At 40.6% G+C, this 14,345-nt stretch overlaps 2 protein-coding genes and 1 long non-coding RNA gene across 8 annotated transcripts; 2 read left to right on the forward strand and 1 right to left on the reverse strand.

Annotated features, from left to right (window-relative positions):
- Nucleotides 1-734: 734 nt before the first annotated feature.
- LOC120671625 lies at nucleotides 735-3,140 on the reverse strand. Of its 5 annotated transcripts, none has more exons than XR_005673731.1 (5): nucleotides 2,653-3,140; nucleotides 2,185-2,275; nucleotides 1,832-1,974; nucleotides 1,358-1,498; nucleotides 735-1,255 (listed from the first exon to the last, which is right to left on the reverse strand). It is a non-coding gene; the product is annotated as an uncharacterized LOC120671625 (long non-coding RNA). The 5 variants fall into 5 exon arrangements; XR_005673728.1 differs by having other exon boundaries at nucleotides 1,627-1,974; XR_005673730.1 differs by having other exon boundaries at nucleotides 1,358-1,974; nucleotides 2,942-3,140.
- A 1,151-nt stretch (nucleotides 3,141-4,291) lies between these two features.
- Nucleotides 4,292-9,673, forward strand: LOC120670145. 2 transcript variants are annotated; one of them, XM_039950197.1, is made up of 4 exons: nucleotides 4,292-4,547; nucleotides 4,644-4,688; nucleotides 6,611-6,765; nucleotides 9,310-9,673. In XM_039950197.1, the coding sequence occupies exons 1-4, from the start codon at nucleotides 4,481-4,483 to the stop codon at nucleotides 9,325-9,327; spliced, it is 285 nt and encodes a 94-aa protein (XP_039806131.1). In that variant the 5' UTR covers nucleotides 4,292-4,480; the 3' UTR covers nucleotides 9,328-9,673. The 2 variants fall into 2 exon arrangements, with proteins under 2 accessions (XP_039806131.1, XP_039806130.1); XM_039950196.1 differs by having other exon boundaries at nucleotides 4,303-4,547; nucleotides 4,641-4,688; nucleotides 9,310-9,670.
- Nucleotides 9,674-10,209: 536 nt separating this feature from the next.
- On the forward strand, nucleotides 10,210-14,345 carry LOC120670144 (uncharacterized membrane protein YuiD-like). Its single transcript, XM_039950194.1, has 5 exons — nucleotides 10,210-10,672; nucleotides 10,788-10,931; nucleotides 11,352-11,389; nucleotides 11,478-11,544; nucleotides 13,839-14,345. The coding sequence occupies exons 1-5, from the start codon at nucleotides 10,475-10,477 to the stop codon at nucleotides 14,187-14,189; spliced, it is 798 nt and encodes a 265-aa protein (XP_039806128.1). The 5' UTR covers nucleotides 10,210-10,474; the 3' UTR covers nucleotides 14,190-14,345.

A 14,345-nucleotide genomic window follows, 5' to 3' on the forward strand; every position in this document is an offset into this window, starting at 1 on the left:
AATAATTGAATTAAATTCCAAGTGCAAACTTTATGGAGGGACCACCGGAGCAAAACTCTTATCTCCGTGTTCATCCAGGAGCACCTCCAAAGAGAGACGACAAATCAAGTGCTAGCCTTTGGAGAAGTTCAGATACAGCCCCTGTTCGCTGGATGTGTTTGGCTAGGCTGGAGCAGGGGATAGAGCAGCCAAAACAGCCAACCAGCTGCGGCAGGAGTGGACAGTGAGTGAAGGTTCAGCGCTGGATTGAGCAGCAGCGAGTGGCTGGGCGTGGCCAGTCGTTCGACTGGAGCAGCCAAAACCGGCCCAGCAAGGGCTGGGGCAGCCAAAACAACCAACCAGCTGCGGCGGGAGCGAACGGTGAGTGAAGGGTCAGCGTTGGATTGAGCAGCGGCGAGTACCTGGGCGTGGCCAGCCGTTCGGCTGGAGCAGCCAAAATCGGCCCAGCCCAGCCAATTACGTTCAACGAGTTGAACTGCGTTGAACAGGCTGACAGAAAACAAATGTAAGGACCACCTCATCATCTGATAAGCTTGTAGCTCAAGTTTTTTCTGCTTCATGTCTCAATTGCAACAAAATTTCTATGTTTTTTTTGACACGATAGAGTAACTTGTGGTTTGCTTTGCCATCCTTGATAGCTGATAATAATGAAATTTACTATCAAAAGTCATACACGTAAGCATCTATAGAAAATGCAAGCAGCAAAGTTCATAAACTTACAAAGATCATTTGAATCTTCTTAATCATCATCTTTTTTTAGATTATGGGAAAAGTTTCGGCCTTGATCATTCACATGCGAATGACTAATACAAGAGTTCTTACACTCTAGACCTAAAATGAGGAATTCCATGAATACAAGAAAAAAGCTATAAAACAAAGAAAGAAATCTAGAAGGCTAAGCTTCAAACTTTTTTGTTTCAGCTTCAATCTTGCAATGTATTCACACGTACCAATCCATCACATCACTCGCCTACTTAGAAGCTTGATTTCTGGATGGTTTGTTGCTTGCCCTTTTCATATAAATCTCCATCTGGCACAAGAGTAGGAGGATATGTCGACATCGCCTCCAGGGAGGGAATGTCTCGACGTAGCACCTCCGATTTGTAAAAGAATACCCACACCGTAATCGAGCACGACCAGAGGAAGAATGAACACCAACTGGCTCTCACGACCACACCTTCGGGAAGGACCATGACGCTAACACGCCATCATCACTGGCCCAGGAATTGGAATCGTCATCTGGAGAAAGCAACTTCTACAGGTTACAATAATAATTATTCAGAAAAGATGAGGATCATAATTGGAATCTTGCATTGTAAAATTGTTAGGCAAGGTAGCAATGATCTGCATGAATTACCTTCAATTTTTCACAGTGAGTTTCAAGTTCAAGGTCATCATTTACCAAAAAATGATCATAGAGACCCGGTGAATTGGGGACTAATCAAGTTCAGCCCGAGAATTTTTAAGTCATTTTTTGGATCTACTCCTTTGTATACCCCTGTATAATAACCAATTGGACAGAGAATAAATCAATGATGTCATATAGTTATAGTTACATGTTTAAGAATTAAACAATAATCCATCACATGAGCCTAGCCAAACACATTTCGTAAACTACAAAGATACCTGCACTTGAAGCTTCAATTGATTCATATACTATCAAATACAAAGAGGACTGAATAGCCTTTGTTGCTATTCTCATTTTCTGTAAGCACCAGTTTCATGTTTTGGAGAATCTCCATATTCTCATTCATTGATCTTGCTCCTATCATCTAGGCACACAGCAATTTCGTGTTCAATGCTTAAATCTCATAAACATTTTAGTACTAACCAGCAGGCGGCAGCAAAGTAAATCAACACCAAGTAAATGCAGCCAATTAGGGAAAAATAGCATCTCAATGCAGGATCATATTTGTTCTCCCAGTATGCAACATCTCCATCTGCAACAGCCATAAGTGCTTTGTGTTGGCGTGCCTACAGCTCAAATACAGCCAAAAGGAAAATTAAAATCATATCACAAAAATCAATATCTATAAAATTATATATAGCAGTCTTCATAACAGTTACCAACATCAATTCAGCCATTATATCCATCTTAGGGATGGCACAATCAAATTTGTTCTGCCTGATTTGCACGAAATTATTTGGGATGAGCAGTAGCTTCAAGGGGACAAGTTACCGCACCTCCATAAATTCTCTCCAAGCATTCCAATGAAGAACCAAAGAGGGACGCCACCACCAGTGGAGTGTGGAGTTTATCCGAATGTCTGTTACACTGGGGAAAGGAAAAAAAAAAACATTATGGCACTCAAGCAGAAAGAAATGATCAAGCAGTGCAGTATGCAAGCTATTATAAGTAGATAAGGTCACATACGGGAGCACCTTATCACTTTATTCAACCTACAAAATTAAATAAAATATGCAAAAGGATAGCTGACTGCACTTGCCATGATCTCACCATTGAAGCTATCCATAATGTAACAATATATGAATCTCATATAGTCATGTTTGAAAGGATGATCCAACCAAAATCAGCGTAAAATTCGTGAAATGCCACTCTTTATAAGCAAACTTACAAATACATAATTCGATGATACACTAAAGCATTAGTGACTAAATTACCATGAAAAATGAGATATAAAACCATCTCACCTTTATCTATCTATCTGAACCAGTTAATTCATCAAAATGCCCACAACAATTTCACCATGTTTCCCGTTGCCCTGAAGCACCTAGGGCCACCATGTTGAAACTTGCAAACATCCTAGCTTCTTTATTTTTTCTGTAGTGACCCCGGCCTATTTTCTTGAACAATGCCTTCCACTTAATTGCCGATACTTTGACATAGGTAGCTCTCGTAGTCAAAGCTCACAGGGCCAAACGCTCTATTGGAGTGGGCACGAACGCTGACAGGAAAAATCGTACACAATCATTATTTTACCGTGCCTTACGAGCTCCGGGGCAGAGTCGGGCGAAGGAAGGGGGCGCTGTTGCTCCCTGCGCCAGATCTGGATCTCGCGGGAGCAGGTGGGGCGGCGGAGGCAGCCGGAGAGGGAGACGGGTAGGGGAGGTGGCGGCGGAGAGCCAGAGATCTGGGAGAGAGGGCGGCGATGGGGAAGAAGGGGGGGGGGGTTGCAAAAGTACTGCACGCCGGGGGAGGGGAGGGGGTAAAAATAGTGGTAGTACCAAATTTTTCTTCTTCATGAAGAATTAAAATTTTAATACGAGGACCTATATGAACATGATAATTGTTCATTTTGGATGTGCTGGATTGAGTTGTGATTCTTAATAAATTGGAGTGTTTTTGAAATTATTTGGAGCTCATAGAGGATCGACACACATCCAATTTTTACCGTGGAATGGGAAGGAGCCCAAAAGGCAGTGGACTTTAATCAAGCTGATTTGGTTAGCCTAAATTTCAACTAGTTCAGTCAAGCGAAAGATCAAACCTCCCGGTCTTCTTCTGAAGTATCGACCATGCAGGTAGTAGATTAGGAGCGAATGCTTTACAAACCATGGTGGCATGGTTGCCCTGTGTTATCATGTCTCGAATGTTGTTCCTGGTGGTATATTGTATAAATCGTAATATTAAAAAGCTTGTGTTCGAATTTTCACATCTGTAGTAGTTACTAGTTACAAGGCGGCTACGAAGAAGAACATAATGATTGGTGATATTACAACAATTTTTTGTAGTGTGAGGATACATGAGAAATTATTTGTTTGGCAAGCAAAACATTTGTGATTAGCTGTTGAGCTACGGTTATTATAAAAGTTTGGTTCTATCCTGTTTGAGAGGTCCTTTTTAGTTATTTTTAAAAAAGTTTACCGTTTGCATGTCTATCGGATGCCTGTCTTTTTTAACACTTTTTTTAAACACCTTTATACTCTACCCGTCCTGAAATATAAAACATTTTGAATTATTCTAAGGCAAAGTAGTTTAATTTTATCCAAATTCATAGAGAGAATATTAGCATTTAACACATCAAATAAATATATTATAAAAATATATATTTTATAATAATTCCAACAAATCTTTTTTTACATTTAAAATATTATTACTATTTTTCTTCTCTTAGAATAATATAACTTAAGATAGATTAAAATATCTCTAAAGAGATTATGAAACCTTTATCACCAAGCATAAAGATCTAAGAAACCTCATGTCTAGTAATTTATAGCACGCAAATATGGGCGAAAAGAATTTTCCATCAGTTACCTTCCCCGATGAGCGCAAGCGGCTTTTTTTTTATCGAAGCGCAAGCGGGGGTTTTTTTTTTTTTGGAGATAAGCGCAACCGGCTTTTGGTCCAAGAAAAGCCTGACCGGCTGACCCCCTCCGGCCTCCCTCCCGTCGACCCGACGCCGCGCCGCACCCCTCTTCTGCGCCCTTTCCTCTCCGTTGGCGGCGAAGAGGTTTTCTCCAAACCGGCGAGGGGAGAGGAACTAGCCAGTGAATTCGGTTCCTCCAACCGAACGAGAAGATGCCGCGGATCCCTTTGATCAAGTTCCCCAAGCGGAATCTCAAAGCCCCATCCCCATCCGTACCAGGTGCTCCCTCTTGTTTCCCCCCAATCATCCTTCTCTTTCCTCGCAGGATTTCTCACGAGCTTTCTAAATTTCCTCGCTGTCTGCTTGTTGCAGCAGCATCGCAGCCCGCGGATCAGCACGCGACCCTCATGTCCCGCTTGGGTAAGCACGAGATCCCTTTGAGTCCCCTGCAACGAGCATTGTTTATGTGAATTTGTCTAGCATCTTGATTTGAGTATTCAGTTGTAGGTTGTCACACGGGTAGCTACATTTCTATTTCTGCACGAACTCATTGATCCGTGTGATTGATTGCATCGACTTTGTGGCATACTCCCTTTGTTTTTATTTACATCTGTATTAGGTTTGTCCTAAGTCAAAATTTGACCGGATTTATAGAGAAAAATAATAACATTTACGATATCAAATTTGTTTTATTGAGTCCACTATGAAATACAGGTTGATGGTGCATATGTTGGGTAGTATAGTTGTTCCTATATTTTTCTGTAGATTACGTCAAAATTGACTAACTTTGACTTAGGACAAACCTAATACGACATGTAAATAAAAATGGAGGGAGTATGTTGTTATGGAGGAATGTGGGATTGTGGTTTTGGGGGGTGGATGTTTTGCTTTAGATTATAAACCAACTGGGAAGATATAACTTTTTTAGTTTCTCGTTCACTGTTAGGATTCTTTTTGAGGGCTCATTTTGGGTAGGTAGAATTGGACAAGAGGGGTGGCCTTGAGACGAACAATACATTGTTCTGGGTGTTAGAACCTTGAAGCTACATTGTGTTTTAGAGAAAGTTATTAGTCGTGTGCTTGATCAAGAATTGAGCTATGTTTTTAAGATGTAGGATTACTTTTGGTTTGTTGATCTTTAGAAATATTTGCTTTATGACTCCAAACAGATATGTTTTGACCATTTGGGTACAATGGTTTTAAGTTACCAAATGCTGAGATATGATATGATTGTTCTGTAAGCGTGCCATTTGTTATCTTCACATTGTACTGAGCTTAATAGTTATGCATGGATCTACTGATTTTTTTATGGCCTTGCTGTACCATTTTGTTCACTACATAGGATTGAATGCCTTTTCTTGCTTGCATTGCCCTTGCTATAACCCTGTTACAGGCCATTACTGAGTTATTGGATGCTTTCTTAAAATCCTAAACACTATGGAATCTATATTAGACTCGCCATTATTTTGAGATATTAATAGGGTCCCATTGGCAGAGATTATTTTAGATGTCATCCTTGCGGAGATTATTGTAGAGGACATCCTTTGTCACGGAATGCTGGTACTAGTTTTAACTTCCAATTGCCAACTACCCTTGAAATTTCAAATTGTTAAAACCAAATCAGAACTAATTCTGAAAAAAAATTTAGAGCAATCTTCCCCATCTAACACACCCTTAGACTTGAGATTTTCCCTAGGCCTCCAGCCAAGTTTGCTGCGTTTCTTACACAGCCACTTGTTGGCTGACTTACCTGTGTTTCCTTACTGTGTACACTTTCATCTATCCTCAACATGGCACCGTAGGACCTGTTTCGTTTTGTATCTAGAATTGCCACTTAGTTTCGAAGCTATGTAGTTTGCCATGCGAAAATTGTGGCCACAAAGTTGGTGGCTCCCCTGATTTTGGCTACCCCAATGAACTAGAAACCTTGAAGGGCTTGCAAACTAAAAATTTGTTACCAAACAAAAGGTGGCTAGATTTTGGCGGAAGTAGCGAAATTTTGGCTTGGCAAACCATAGGCACACTTGAGTGACATACTGAATGTTGCCTGTTACAGTAACACCCCCCTCATAAAATTAATACTGTGTTATAATGGATGTTGTGTCCAGCTTCTGAATTTCTTTTGAATAACACGCACCTGTCCAATATATGACCATTAGAACAAATGAACTTTACTTCCACTGGCGGTTTTGATATTCTCCCTGCTTACATCTGGAACTACTGTGAGTAGTTATTTTGCTAGGGATTGCCAACATTTGGTTTACTGAATGCTTACCAATCATTTTTTAATTCTGAATTCTGATGGAAAATGATATTCTTACCAATTTAAGTTTCTCTTTCAGGGGCTAAAGCAGAGGCACCATCTTCTGGAGAGATTAAAAATTACCGTTTTAGATCTGATGTGCCATCCCCACCTTCTCATACTGCTGTTGGAGGTCCAGCTTCACTCCTTCCTAAGCGCAAACCCCTGACTGAAGAAGAGATTGAGGCTATCATGGTATTTCCTTTGTTCATTGAACCTGAAATACACAAGGAAATGCTGTATCTGTTCTTAGTCGTTTGTATTATATTCGTTGCAATTTGTTGGAATTTTGATCCAAATAAATTACATAAATGACGTATTTTGAGGCTATTATGGTATGCCTTTGGATCACTGAAGCTGAAATATAAGTGGTCACTTGGCCAGTTGCTCACAGATACTGAAATAGCCCATAGAGTTATTGCTTGTTTCAGTTTCATTCCTTTGAGATGCTAGTAAAATGTGCGTGCGGCGTGTTGTGTAAAACCTTCGAGACTTGTGGATCCATCATATCAGACATTCTTGCATTAAATAACACTAATACTGATTTCTAAAAATTTTAGAAATGATCTTCTAACAAAATATTCACTTATTTGCAGCCTTGTAATACATTTTATCTTATCTGAAGGTAATTGTTGGAACAATAAGTGTCAAAAATTCTTAAACATACAATTTGTTAGGACCTTTTATTGGAAGTGCTCTGAATAACTGAATCCCACCATCATATGATGCAATTTGCTTTTCAGCTTCCCCAATGGATTGATTGGGACCCAATTTTTTATCCTTCAGATCATGGAGCCATGACCACTGTTAACAGATTTCTAGATGTCAATAAGAATGTAGCAGTCATAAACTTACTCTTCTTTGCTCCCAACTACATCAGCCTCCATCTCTGATTTGATATTAGAGAAGACAGCTCCAACCAATGTTATACAGTCGTCTAGTCGAAACTAGTCGCCATGGCACCGATAAGGCGACTAGTCGCGACTAGTCGTCGATCAGGTCGATTAGTCGACCCTAGTCGGTCCTAGTCGTCGCTATAGTCGTCCTATATATCCCACGACATATATGTACATGTATATGTACTTATATACTATATAGCAAGCAGGAACACCACAATGATAGTCAGTTTGGTGACACTTGTGAGATTTGATGTTTGAACTGTCCAGAACTCCATATTCTTGTCCCACACAATACAGGCTAATGGCTAATGGTGCAAGTTATGTAGTTAACCTAACCCTAATGGCTAATGGCTAATGGCTAATGGCTAATGGTGCAAGTTATATAGTTAACCTAACCCTAATGGCTAATGGGCCTAATTGAGCCCAGTACAGGTGGCGGGCTGGAGTGCTGGTCTGCTGGACATCTTTTGGTTTTGGCCTGATCGTCCAAGTAGCTAGTCAGACGACTAATCGTGATTAGGCGACGATTAGTCGAACGATTAGACATCTGATCGACAAAAGCTAGTCATTTCACTTATCGAAGCCAGCGGAGCGATAAGGTCGACTAACGCGACTAATCGCGATTAGTCGGACGACTGTATAACATGGGCTCCAACACCCTTCCAGTTACCACTACCCAAGATGCTTTTATAGCAGGTTACTAAGATTGAAAACTAACAATACCGAAAGATATGTAGTTCGCTAACCACTTTGCATATTATACCTAAGAGCCAAATAAGTCGTTAACTCTGTCAAAAAAAGGAGAAGTTGTAACTCTGTCAAAATAAAGCTGTTATCAAAGTGCATTTGTCCCCATGCCAGTACCATGAAATTTAACATTTTCTCCACATCTGTAAAACCATTGATATGAGCTTAGTGTTAGCATTACGTGCAGTCATTTGTTGCAGTTTACCTGCCAATAAGGCAATGAATACATAATCCACTAGATATAATTGCATGAATATTGGACGAATGCTATCACTGCCACTTCAAGGATTTTCACCTCTTAAATCAGGTTTTATCTCAATTTCCAGTTATGGACATGGTTTTTTACCTATGTAGACTCCCACAGTACTCTTGAATATATTTTGGTCTGTGCATATAGAAGTGGGATACATTTCTTATCTGCTACGCAGTTTTTCAAAATCCACTATGGCCGGCCTGGCAAAGTGGGTTTGGCCTCTGGACCCACATGTCAATGAGAGAATGGATGGCATATAAAGGATTAACAACACTGATCATTGCAAAATCATTGATAGATAGCTAGGAAGTATTTTGACCTCGAGAAAAGAGGCAACCTTTGACATTCCTATGCTGCACGAACCTGATTTAGGAGTTGTAGCATACCCAATACCAAATTTTTTAATGGTGAAAATAAATTTTTTATTTTGCATTTGAAGCATTTTTATCTGCTGAACACAATACAGATTTCGATATAGTCCAATGTGATTGCATATTGAATGTTACCAGCTATACTAAATACTATGAAATTGAATGGCTACCCAATTCGATTGGATGTGTGTATCAATACAGATTTCGATATAGTCCAATGTGATTGCATATTGAATGTTACCAGCTATACTAAATACTATGAAATTGAATGGCTTCGTAATGTCAAATTAGTGAAATATCAATAACACTATATTTCATGCATGGCATGCTTAATCACTCTAATTTTTTTATTTCACTGCAAAGAACATGAATGCATGTTAATTTCAAAACTCATCACTGGTTAGGTATACATTGTACTTTATGAACTCTTTTATACTCTCTAACATGGAAACTGTTCATCTCTGTGCAGCTTGGTGGCTCCATCTGATATGGCCTTACATGGATTGGAAACGTAGGAGGTATCAATAAGATCATGTACCCAAACTTGCCTTGACTGTAAGGGGTGTTATTAATGCCATGTTGATATGGAATTTGTTTTTTTTTGTTTCTCTGTCCGGGAGTCAGCTGCTGCTGTCATCCGTTTCTAATATTCTCTGGTCTTCACATGTGACTTGACCAAATCGTGAGCAGTCATGTTGATACGGAGTCCGGTTTTTGTTTCTCTGCCTGGAAGCCAGCTGTTGCGACATCAGGTCCTAATATTCTTCACATGTGACTGACCGAATCGTGGGCGTATTGAAGTTGCTAGCCGAAAATGTGTTGACCCTGAATGATTTTGCGCATCTCTATTTATTTCTCGACTATGTTCTGAATTCCCGCCCCATCATAAGATCTGATGAGAGTTCTTACTGAACCTTACTTTTCTCGTGCACGTTGTGAGTAACCTGCGCACGAGGCCATATGATCCTTCTGCTTTCGGCTAAGTCGTGCGGTCGGTTCGGTCCCGTTCCGTATCGGTGTAAGTACTAGTTCTCATTTGCTAGTGGTGAAAGGAATCAGAGTCAGGCATGTGAATAACTCAAATTATGGCCCGTTTCAGCAGTATACGCCTCCACGTTGTACGAGTGTTCCATTTCTGTCAGTTTGCACGGAGTTGACCTGACGTGACACCAATTTCCACTTCGGGTTACAAGTGCACTGAAAATACGGGACAAAGAGACGCGCGTTCCACACAAACGAGCTGCTTGATGTCCTAAAATCATGCATCAGATTTGATCAGATTTGAAAGCAGAATTGAATAACCCCGAGTGGACTGCGTCATCGTCTTCTGTTTTCCTTCACGTGCTCGTCAGTTCTGCCCGGTCAACTAAAGCTTTGTTGACACTGCTGCCTCTGCACCAAGCGCATATCTTCCCCCTGAAAGATGCACCAACCACATGCCATTCCGCTCCCTAGAGCCTAGTGATTACATATTCTGTGATGAAGTTGGAGCTCGCAATTTGCTCTTCTGCATCTTGATTCCAGATCCGCTCGGCTTCTGAACCTAACAAAGAGAGCAGGGCAGGGACAGGACAAGAAGAAAAAGGAGAGCCATTTCCGGAGCAGAGGAGGCAGGCAACTGGGTCAGACAGGCCATGGCCCAGCCCTTCTCCTCCTCCCGCGTCCCCTCCTCTTCCTGCGTGCCTCGCCGCCCGCCTCCATCGGCCTTCTCCCCGCCCCCAAGAAAAAGCGCCTCTCATGTTGCCGTGTACGGCCCGCGCCGCCGGGCCGTCACGGCCACGGCGTCCCTCCACCTCGGCCCGGGGGAGATCGCCGAGCTCGCGCGCAACAAGGTTGGTTGGCTGGCGCCTCTCATGCCGGCTGGTGCCCGGCCAAATCGGGAAATAGTCGTCTCATGTGTTTTTTTTAATTACCTTTTGTCCTGAGTCTTGGCTGGCTCGTTGGAAGGTTTTGATTGCCGCGATGGCGGCGAGCGCGATCGGGCAGCTGTCCAAGCCCTTCACCTCGGGCACGAAATGGGGCGCCGGCGGCGCCGGTTTTGACGCCAAGACCGCCTTCCGCTCCGGAGGGATGCCCTCCACCCACTCCGCGGTGAGAACATCGGATTAAACCCCAACACCTGTCCCTTACCAGTACCTTTTCTTTCTCTGTTTCTGCGCCACTCGGCAACTATAGCCCTTCTGCACTGCATGTGGTAACATATTTTCTCATTAGTATGCTCGATGGAACGATTGATGACGGATGTGTACGTTTCTAGCAATTAATTTGATCATTCAGTAGTTCTGAAATGCAACTTGTCCCAAATGGCTACAAAGCTGAAATGAAACATATGCTATGGTTTGTCGAAGAAGAACTGATGCAAGGTCTTATCCCAAATTGCTGATCTTCATTTTAGTGTATATTAATTTTGTACAAGCTTTACCTGTTTGATTTAAAGATGTCGACTCCCTTCAACATTGGCCCTTCTCTTGGTTCTGAGTTCTAACTACTTACCCTTTTCGCATCTTGTAGAGTGTTGTGGCTGTGGCTACTTCGCTTGGCCTAGAAAGGTTAGTTCTCAAAGATTGGTGCTACCGGACTTAGTTTCAACATAGGCTCCATGTTTTTGTTTTTATTGATCGTTGATTTAGTGTGCAGGGGGTTTGCAGACTCTGTATTCGGGATGTCACTGGTGTTTGCCGCGATTGTAATGTATGATGCTCAGGTATGCTGAATTGTTCATAGCTCATTCAGTTTACCTTCACATCTTTCTGAACCGTCCAATCTTTTGAAACAACTGAATCAGAACAGTTAGGAATTTAACTATGCGACAACAAATATGTGAATGCGATTGTAAGTTAGTTTTTCTCCTTAGTTGCCATATTTTCCCATATGTTCTGCATTCTTAGTAGCCACCATGTTTACTTGTTTGTTATTTCAATCTTGGTCGCAATCAGGCCTTCTGTCGATAATGTAGTTTTCCCTCCTTTGGATTATAGATTTGAATATTTTATTCATACTCGTACTTAGTGAAATGAGTTTGACATACAATTGAATTTGTTATAATTTCACCTTTTGTAATGTCTGATGTGTTTGGAAAATTTTAATCTGGAGTGCATCAGTATCAGTCAGCTTGTGGATCGAAGTGTCCGAAATATGTGCATTATATTTCGTTTTCACAGTTTCCTCTCAAGATCATCACTGACATCCGATTTGTAACAAGTCTAATGAGTTATTTTTCTACTCTGCTAATTATTTTGTAGTGTCAATTTGCTAGAAAATAATTCAATGCTTTGATGGCCTAGGCATATTGTTTCTTATGTCATAAAAGAACTAGCATATGACATAAAGCTGAAAATTATATAATGACATAAACCTAAATTATCTGTTTCTCATTATGATTGCTATGTACAGTAAACAGATTGGTTGGTATCTTTCCTAATGGAAGCCAGGGTACTCATTTTTTCTAAAAATAAGATGAAACACACGAACCTAGCATCACTATATTCTCATGCACGCTTTGCACGCATATACCTACAGCTTGAGTATGGTGTTGGAGATGCATGCTTCATAAATCAAAATATCTTATTATTGACAAACTTAGCTTGGCTACACTCTCTACTGAGAAGCTTAGTCTTAAATTTGGTCATAATGTTGATGGATGACTTTACAAGGTTGTTCCTGTGACTTTTGACTTACAAAATAGAATGATGTGGCAAAGCCACGAAACTATTGCAAAAATGATTCTCCCAACTAAAATATGATTATCAGTTTATCTTCCATTTTGAAGGATGAAGTCCCATAATTTGTAGAAGGAATATGAGACTTCTGTACTTTTATCTATACTATTATGATGAGACTGGACGGTCCCCTGATTAGTATAAAAAACATAATTACGGTTTTCTGATCACTTTTCTCTTGTAATCATATATGCAATCCATGCACATGTCATCTATGAAGAACTACTACATTTTAACATGGAATTTTGAAATAGAATCGATTTCCATGTGAGATTTTTCGCTTTATTTCTGCCCTCTGGTACATATGTTACATGCTCTGTTTTCCTTCTCAATTTTCTGTAGAATGTATGCAATCCCAACACTTTGAGAATGGACTGGCTACTTTCATGCCTTCGGTTTACTACTTACTATCAGTTTACTATTCAAGCTTTATCTGACTACCTATTTGAAATATTTTAGTTAAAATGCAATTTTAGGTTTGGAAGTATTATAGAAACACAATATGTCTATATGCTTATATTTGTAAACACACTTGTGAAAAAACATTCAGTCTGAATAGTAAAACCAAAGTTGATTGTGATTTGTGATTGGGATAATATAACTATGTTGGAGTGGAATAGATAATGCACAGATGCAGTAAGCAGAGTAATGCCCCAAGCATTAGCAAATAATGTATTATTACCCAAAAATATGTCCCTTACCTGAAGTATGAATTTTAGGGATACATGTCTGGGTTGTGGCTTTTTCCTTGTTGCATTCTTTGTTCGTATGTTGACATCTGAGACCAGTGCTTGTTAGTACCTTGCCTTATATTTAGTAAAGATATTTTATTAATCTGGTGTGAGTCCTGGGCAAGTTAGTTTTATGAGATCACTATAGGTGGGTCTGAAGTACTGTTTCATATCCTGAATTGGTGCTTTCGAAAATAGTCAATTCATCTCTACTTGATGAAGTGGAGGCTAAATATCTATAAGAATCACCACATATTGCTAGTAGGTACTCTCACCATAATTGTATAAAAAAAAGAGCGTACCCAGTGCCGTAGGCTTCCCGCACTGTGCGGGGTCTGGGGAAGGGTTGTCTTTAAGCCCCAAGCCTTACCCACACAAATGTGCAGAGGCTGTTCATCTGACCTTGTATTAGCTGTTCAGATGTATAAAAAGTACAAAATAACCAGATCAATCTGAAAAATATAATACCCTGCTTTGGATTTTAAACTTGGCATGTGGTTTCTTCAAGGATCATTGCTCACATAATATTCATTGGTTGTTTCCGATAGGGAGTTAGAAGAGAGGTGGGCAAGCATGCAAGGGTTTTGAACAAGTTTTTGGTTCTTAGAGAGAGGGTACCTCAAGATTCAGAGGTGGACATGGCTCCCGAGTTTGTTTCGGTAACTGAGGAGGCGATTTCCTTGCCCCGTTCAAATGCGAGCCCCTCCCCGAGGCACAGTTCAAGGACTGAATCACCAAGGTTGAGCGGACTCCGGAGTTCAGAACCTGAGATAACTGAAGTGACAGAACTGAATTCGTCTAACCTGTTGAGTGAATCTGTTGGCCACACAGAGCTCCAGGTCACAGTGGGCGCCTTGTTAGGTTTTATTGTGAGCTTAGCCGTATATGCGACACTGTAACAGCGATCTTTATTACATTCTTAGTTACACATACAGATTGTTGTTACGCAAAGTACACAAGTGATTGATTATTCCCACGGTTATATCAGAAATACCTTTGTCACTTTCAAACTATGACCAAATTGTATGATATGAGCTTTGTGCCTTATTCTCTGA

The sequence above is a fragment of the Panicum virgatum genome, chromosome 4N (genome assembly GCF_016808335.1).
Source record: "Panicum virgatum strain AP13 chromosome 4N, P.virgatum_v5, whole genome shotgun sequence".
NCBI lineage: Eukaryota > Viridiplantae > Streptophyta > Magnoliopsida > Poales > Poaceae > Panicum > Panicum virgatum.